General features: G+C 50.6%; 1 protein-coding gene across 1 annotated transcript; it reads left to right on the top strand.

Moving 5' to 3' along the window:
- The first annotated feature begins 618 nt into the window (after positions 1-618).
- Positions 619-2,535, top strand: LOC123085956 (lysine histidine transporter 2-like). The gene has a single exon (XM_044507682.1). The coding sequence runs from the start codon at positions 838-840 to the stop codon at positions 2,266-2,268; it is 1,431 nt and encodes a 476-aa protein (XP_044363617.1). The 5' UTR covers positions 619-837; the 3' UTR covers positions 2,269-2,535.
- Positions 2,536-8,306: the final 5,771 nt, after the last annotated feature.

Here is an 8,306-nt window from a genome sequence, read left to right as displayed (position 1 = left end):
CGTGACATGTGTTTGAAAAAAATGTTGAACAATGTAAAGGAATGTTCATGTAGCTTTATAAAAATGTTTATTATCATTAAGAAAATGTAAAACATGTAGTTTTTGGAAAAATGTTACCAGACATTCATTTTTTTAAACATGTATTTTAAAAATTGTACAGAATGTACTTTTTTGCATGAAAAAATGCATCATGTATTTGCAAATATCAAAATTTTATCAAGAATATTTCATGTGTGCGTTAAAAATGTTGATTCGGTACTAAAAAAGTTAGACATGTGTGAAAAAGAAAAAGGAAAACAAAAAAAGAGAAAAACAATCAAAGAAAAACCGCAGAGCACGCGAATACCGGCTAAGTCCTCTCAAGGTTCAAAATAGACCGAGATTAAAGAGTTTGATGTGCTGATTTTAGGGATTGAGATTTCAGGGTTTGATTTAGTTTTTGCCTACAAATTCAAGGTTTGGTTTGGATCTTTTCCGCTGCTCGTTCGCTCTCCAGTCTCCAAAGCTGGTCAGTCCGGTCACAACACAAAATTCCGTTCTGGTGCTGTTGGCTAGCTAACATAAGGGATCACGTTGATGCATCGATTATCCGAGCCGCGGTTGCATGCGGAATCCGAGTGGGCTGGGAAGACCGGAAGTCTCACGTTCTTGGCTTGTTGCGCCTAGATATACAGGCAGAAGCTAGCGCTACCCACCTGCCTCTACTCACGAACCACGATCGAAAAGAGGTGCAGAGCAAGACAACGACGACGATCGAACAACTGCGTGCGGTCGAACAATCTAAGCCAGCTAGCTAGCTTGATTGATTGTAGCTTCGTACGTGTCGTGTGAATAATCATGGAGGTCGATCGATCTATCGAACTGCGTGCGGTTGAACAAGGAGGAACGATGTCGTCGTCGCCGCCGTCGGAGCTGGATATCATGGAGGAGTATGTGGAGACGGTGAAGGAGCGGGAGTCGGAGGCGAAGCTCAAGGACGTGAACTTGGACGATTGGCTCCCCATCACCTCCTCGCGCACCGCCAAGTGGTACTATTCCGCCTTCCACAACGTGACGGCAATGGTCGGCGCCGGCGTGCTGGGCCTCCCGTTCGCCATGTCGCACCTCGGCTGGGGCCCCGGCGTGGCGGTCATCGCCAGCTCCTTCGGGATCACGCTCTACACGCTGTGGCAGATGGTGGAGATGCACGAGATGGTCCCGGGGAAGCGCTTCGACCGGTACCACGAGCTGGGGCAGCACGCCTTCGGGAAGAAGCTCGGGCTCTGGATCGTCGTGCCGCAGCAGCTCGTCGTCGACGTCGGCACCGACATCGTCTACATGGTCACCGGCGGCCAGTCGCTCAAGAAGTTCCACGACCTCGTCTGCAACGGCCGGTGCGAGGACATACGCCTCACCTTCTTCATCATGATCTTCGGTTCCGTCCACTTTCTGCTCTCGCAGATGCCCAACTTCAACTCCATCTCCGGCGTCTCGGCCGCCGCCGCCGTCATGTCCATCTGCTACTCCATGGTCGCCTTCTTCGCGTCCGTGCTACACAAACACCCTGCTGCAGTTGGAGCCGTCGACTACGGGCTCAAGGCGGCGACCACGGCGGGGCACGTGTTCGGCGCGCTCAACGCCCTCGGGGCGGTGGCGTTCGCGTTCGCCGGCCACAACGTGGTGCTCGAGATCCAGGCCACCATCCCGTCCACCCCGGAGCAGCCGTCGAAGAAGCCCATGTGGCGCGGCGTGCTCGTCGCGTACGCCATCGTCGCGCTCTGCTACTTCTCGGTCGCCTTCGGCGGGTACTACGCCTTCGGCAACTCGGTCGACCCCAACATCCTCATCACGCTCGACAAGCCGCGGTGGCTCATCGCCCTCGCCAACCTCATGGTGGTCGTCCACGTCATCGGCAGCTACCAGGTGTTCGCCATGCCCGTCTTCGACATGATGGAGACGGTGCTCGTCAAGAAGCTCAAGTTCGCCCCCGGCCTCCCGCTGCGGCTCACCGCCCGCTCCGCCTACGTCGCGCTCACGATGCTCGTCGGCATGACCTTCCCCTTCTTCGACGGCCTGCTTGGGTTTTTCGGAGGCTTCGCGTTCGCGCCCACCACCTACTTCCTGCCCTGCATCATCTGGCTTATGCTACGCAAGCCCGCCAGATACAGCGTGACATGGTTCCTCAACTGGATATTCATCGCCATCGGAGTTGCGCTCATGCTGTTGTCCCCGATCGGCGGGTTGCGCCAAATCATCCTTGACGCCAAGACTTTCAAGTTCTACTCTTAAGCACACAGTACAAGATTAGATGATTTAGGAGGATTTATTTAGCAAGCACAATAAGATAATGTAAACAAAGATTAAAGTATTATAGTTTTGTTGAGTTAGCTAAGAGAAAAGTGAAGCATGATATAGATTATCAGCCAGCTGCAGCACTAACTCAAAAACATTATGAGAGTATAAGGTGCATCATATATTAACAAATTATTACCTCTTAGTAATTAGCTATTATACATGTTGTTTATTAGTTTGGCGGTAGATAATGTGGCAACTTCATATAGTCGGTTGTTGCCTAGACACATTTCCATCTTTACATGGATATCGTCTCGCAGAAAAAATCCGGTTTAAGAAGAAACGTTGAACATAAAACATAGTGTTTCTTTATCCTTAATGGTCTAAGAGTACAATAACTCCACTAAACAACCAACCGATGGTTGGTTCTTGATATACATCATATTAATGCATGATGATTATAATTATGAAATATCTACATAGTTGCGTGAAAATACAATATGTCTGGGCTCCAAGGAGGCGCCTTCAAGAAGGATACGGCACCGGAGCGCCGCCACCGCCCGATCCGAGGATCAGAGTTTTCCCTGGAGCAACACGATGGGCAGTGATAGTCGCGACGACGCCTTCAAGAAGGGAGCGATCTTCGCCGTCGCCAGTCCGTCCGAAGATAGAGAGGTTTTCACCCCGGCCAACACACACCGCCACCGAACGCCACATCCCGGCTACCACGCCGCCCACACGGTCGTGGCAGCCGGGTAGCTCCGAGGCACAAGCTCTGCCCATGAGCACCGCGCCGCCACCACCAGGGCAGCCGCCCCGGAATCCAAGACCTTGACACCAAGCCCTCCGAGCCCCACCGATAACCCAACCGCAGAGACAGGCGGAAAGGCTCCGCCTTTCGCACCCCTGGCCGGTCCCAGCGCCGAGACCCAATAGGCCGGCGACAAGCCTCCATCGAGCCGTCCTGCGACACCGGGCGCGAGACGAGCGCAGTCCTGCCGCCGGGCGCGAGACGGGCCGGTCCTGTTGCCGGGCGTGAGACGAGCGCAGTCCTGCTGCCGGGCACGAGACCGGCCGGTCCTGCTGCCGAGCGTGAAACTAGCTCAGTCCTACGACACCGGGTGCGAGACGGTCGGTGGACAACAGCCGGGAGAAGGCCAGCCCATCGGCGAGAGAAGCGAACGTACGCCGAGGAGAGGAGTCGAAGGCCGATACAGGTAGCCTACAGACGAGCCGACGCCAGAACAATCTGGCCGCCGCCGCAATCAACCTGCCACCACCACGGCAGCCGCCGGGCACGCACCCGCACAGCCACCGCCACTGCGCCGCCACCCCGACCAGCCGAGGGGGCCTCGGTCAGGGCCGCCGCCCGCAGCCCTAGCCGTCGCGGCCCACGCCGCCGAGAGGCTAGATCCGGAAGAGCCGCCGCGGTCGGCGTCTCCAACCTCTGGCCCGCACCACCACAACCAACTGCCGCGGTGCCACCACCACCTTCCGCGGTCATGGCAGAGGTGGCCACTGGCAGCCCGCGCCGCCCGCAGCCCGTGCCGCCATGAGCCAGATCTGGCCGCGCTGGAGTCGCCGCCGTCTCGGGCACACGCGCCACCCGCCTATCCGCCCACCGCGGGGGGAGGCAGGGATGGCAGGGCGCCGCCCCAGCCCGGCTGCAGCTCCACGACCCGGCCCGGGACGCCAGCCCGCGCCAGCACCGCCCGAGCCGGGAGACAAAGGGGCCTCGCCGCCGCCGGAAACAGCAGGGCTTCGCCCGGCTGCGCCCCTGGGCGGCGGCGAGGAAGGAGGAGGGGCTTCACTTCTTCGGTTCGTCATAAGCGGCTTCACTTCTTCGCTGTGTAACGGTTGAAGCTGAAGGAAATATTCCCTAGAGGCAATAATAAAATTATTATTTATTTCCTTATATCATGATAAATGTTTATTATTCATGCTAGAATTGTATTAACCGGAAACATACACATGTGTGAATACATAGACAAACAGAGTGTCACTAGTATGCCTCTACTTGACTAGCTCGTTAATCAAAAATGGTTATGTTTCCTAACCATAAACAAAGAGTTGTTATTTGATTAACGGGATCACATCATTAGGTGAATGATCTGATTGACATGACCCATTTCATTAGATTAGCACCCGATCGTTTAGTATGTTGCTATTGCTTTCTTCATGACTTATACATGTTCCTATGACTATGAGATTATGCAACTCCCGTTTGCCGGAGGAACACTTTGTGTGGTACCAAACGTCACAACGTAAATGGGTGATTATAAAGGTGCTCTACAGGTGTCTCCAAAGGTACATGTTGGGTTGGCGTATTTCGAGATTAGGATTTGTCACTCCGATTGTCGGAGAGGTATCTCTGGGCCCTCTCGTTAATACACATCACATAAGCCTTGCAAGCATTGCAACTAATGAGTTAGTTGTGAAATGATGTATTACGGAACGAGTAAAGAGACTTGCCGGTAACGAGATTGAACTAGGTATGGGATACCGACGACCGAATCTCGGGCAAGTAACATACCGATGACAAAGGGAACAACGTGTGTTGTTATGCGGTCTGACCGATAAAGATCTTCGTAGAATATGTAGGAGCCAATATGAGCATCCAGGTTCCGCTATTGGTTATTGACCGGAGACATGTCTCGGTCATGTCTACATTGTTCTCGAACCCGTAGGGTCCGCACGCTTAAGGTTTCGATGACAGTTATATTATGAGTTTATGAGTTTTGATGTACCGAAGTTAGTTCGGAGTCCCGGATGTGATCACGGACATGACGAGGAGTCTCGAAATGGTCGAGACATAAGGATTGATATATTGGACGGCTATATTCGGACACCGGAAGTGTTCCGGGTGATTTCGGAGAAAACCGGAGAGCCGGAGGGTTACCGGAACCCCCCCGGGAGAAGTAATGGGCCATATGGGCCTTAGTGGAGAGAGAGAGGGGCAGCCAAAGGTGGGCCGCGCGCCTCCTCCCCCCTGGTCCGAATTGGACTAGGAGAGGGGGGGCGGCGCCCCCCTTTCCCTCTCCCTCCCCACTTCTTTCCCCCTCCTAGTAGGGGTCCTACTCCTACTAGGAGGAGGACTCCTCCTTGGCGCGCCATAGAGGGCCGGCCGGCCTCCTCCCCTTGATCCTTTATATACGGGGGCAGGGGGCACCCCTTGACACACAAGTTGATCCACGTGATCATATTCTTAGCCGTGTGCGGTGCCCCCTTCCACCATAGTCCTCGATAATATTGTAGCGGTGCTTAGGCGAAGCCCTACGACAGTAGTATATCAAGATCGTCACCACGCCGTCGTGCTGACGGAACTCTTCCCCGACACTTTGCTGGATCGGAGTCCGGGGATCGTCATCGAGCTGAACGTGTGCTAGAACTCGGAGGTGCCGTAGTTTCGGTGCTTGATCGGTCGGGCCATGAAGACGTACGACTACATCAACCAAGTTAACGCTTCCGTTGTCGATCTACAAGGGTACGTAGATCACACTCTCCCCCTCTCGTTGCTATGCATCACCATGATCTTGCGTGTGCGTAGGAATTTTTTTGAAATTACTACGAAACCCAACAGTGGCATCCGAGCCTAGGTTTTATATGTTGATGTTATATGCACGAGTAGAACACAAGTGAGTTGTGGGCGATATAAGTCATACTGCTTACCAGCATGCCATACTTTGGTTCGGCGGTATTGTTGGACGAAGCGGCCGGACTGACATTACGAGTACGCTTACGCGAGACCGGTTCTCCCGACGTGCTTTGCACATAGGTGGCTTGCGGGTGACAGTTTCTCCAACTTTAGTTGAACCGAGTGTGGCTACGCCCGGTCCTTGCGAAGGTTAAAACAACACCAATTTGACAAACTATCGTTGTGGTTTTGATGCATAGGTAAGATTGGTTCTTGCTTAAGCCCGTAGCAGCCATGTAAAACTTGCAACAACAAAGTAGAGGACGTCTAACTTGTTTTTGCAGGGCATGTTGTGATGTGATATGGTCAAGACATGATGCTAAATTTTATTGTATGAGATGATCATGTTTTGTAACCGAGTTATCGGCAACTGGCAGGAGCCATATGGTTGTCGCTTTATTGTATGCAATGCAATCGCGTTGTAATGCTTTACTTTATCACTAAGCGGTAGCGATAGTCGTGGAAGCATAAGATTGGCGAGACGACAACGATGCTACGATGGAGATCAAGGTGTCGCGCCGGTGACGATGGTGATCACGACGGTGCTTCGAAGATGGAGATCACAAGCACAAGATGATGATGGCCATATCATATCACTTATATTGATTGCATGTGATGTTTATCTTTTATGCATCTTATCTTGCTTTGATTGACGGTAGCATTATAAGATGATCTCTCACTAATTATCAAGAAGTGTTCTCCCTGAGTATGCACCGTTGCGAAAGTTCTTCGTGCTGAGACACCACGTGATGATTGGGTGTGATAGGCTCTACGTTCAAATACAACGGGTGCAAAACAGTTGCACACGCGGAATACTCAGGTTATACTTGACGAGCCAAGCATATACAGATATGGCCTCGGAACACGGAGACCGAAAGGTCGAGCGTGAATCATATAGTAGATATGATCAACATACTGATGTTCACCAATGAAACTACTCCATCTTACGTGATGATCGGACATGGTTTAGTTGATTTGGATCACGTAATCACTTAGAGGATTAGAGGGATGTCTATGTAAGTGAGAGTTCTTTAAGTAAATTAATTGAACCTAAATTTATCATGAAACTTAGTACCTGATAGTATCTTGCTTGTTTATGCTTGATTGTAGATAGATGGCTCGTGTTGTTGTTCCGTTGAATTTTAATGCGTTCCTTGAGAAAGCAAAGTTGAAAGATGATGGTAGCAATTACACGGACTGGGTCCGTAACTTGAGGATTATCCTCATTGCTGCACAGAAGAATTACGTCCTGGAAGCACCGCTGGGTGCCAGGCCTGCTGCTGGAGCAACACCAGATGTTATGAACGTCTGGCAGAGCAAAGCTGATGACTATTCGATTGTTCAGTGTGCCATGCTTTACGGCTTAGAATCGGGACTTCAACGATGTTTTGAACGTCATGGAGCATATGATATGTTCCAGGAGTTGAAGTTAATATTTCAAGCAAATGCCCGGATTGAGAGATATGAAGTCTCCAATAAGTTATATAGCTGCAAGATGGAGGAGAACAGTTCTATCAGTGATCATATACTCAAAATGTCTGGGTATAATAATCACTTGATTCAATTGGGAGTTAATCTTCCAGATGATTGCGTCATTGACAGAATTCTCCAATCACTGCCACCAAGCTACAAGAGCTTCGTGATGAACTATAATATGCAAGGGATGAATAAGACTATTCTCGAGCTCTTCGCAATGCGGAGGTAGAAATCAAGAAGGAGCATCAAGTGTTGATGGTCAACAAGACCACTAGTTTCAAGAAAAATGGCAAAGGGAAGAAGAAGGGTAATTTCAAAAAGAACAGCAAGCAAGTTGCTACTCAAGAGAAGAAACCCAAACCTGGACCTAAGCCTGAAACTGAGTGCTTCTACTACAAGCAGACTGGTCACTGGAAGCGGAACTGCCCCAAGTATTTGGCGGATAAGAAGGATGGCAACGTGAACAAAGGTATATGTGATATACATGTTATTGATGTGTACCTTACTAATGCTCGCAGTAGCACCTGGGTATTTGATATTGCTTCTGTTGCTAATATTTGCAACTCGAAACAGGGACTACGGATTAAGCGAAGATTGGTTAAGGACGAGGTGACGATGCGCGTGGGAAACGGTTCCAAAGTCGATGTGATCGCAGTCGGCACGCTACCTCTACATCTACCTTCGGGATTAATATTAGACCTAAATAATTGTTATTTGGTGCCAGCGTTAAGCATGAACATTATATCTGGATCTTGTTTGATGCGAGACGGTTATTCATTTAAATCTGAGAATAATGGTTGTTCTATTTATATGAGTTATATCTTTTATGGTCATGCACCCTTAAAGAGTGGTCTATTTTTATTGA

The sequence above is a fragment of the Triticum aestivum genome, chromosome 1A (assembly GCF_018294505.1).
Source record: "Triticum aestivum cultivar Chinese Spring chromosome 1A, IWGSC CS RefSeq v2.1, whole genome shotgun sequence".
In the NCBI taxonomy this organism is placed as follows: domain Eukaryota; kingdom Viridiplantae; phylum Streptophyta; class Magnoliopsida; order Poales; family Poaceae; genus Triticum; species Triticum aestivum.
The sequence above is the reverse complement of the archived record's forward strand: the minus strand, read 5'-3'. Positions and strand labels throughout refer to the sequence as shown.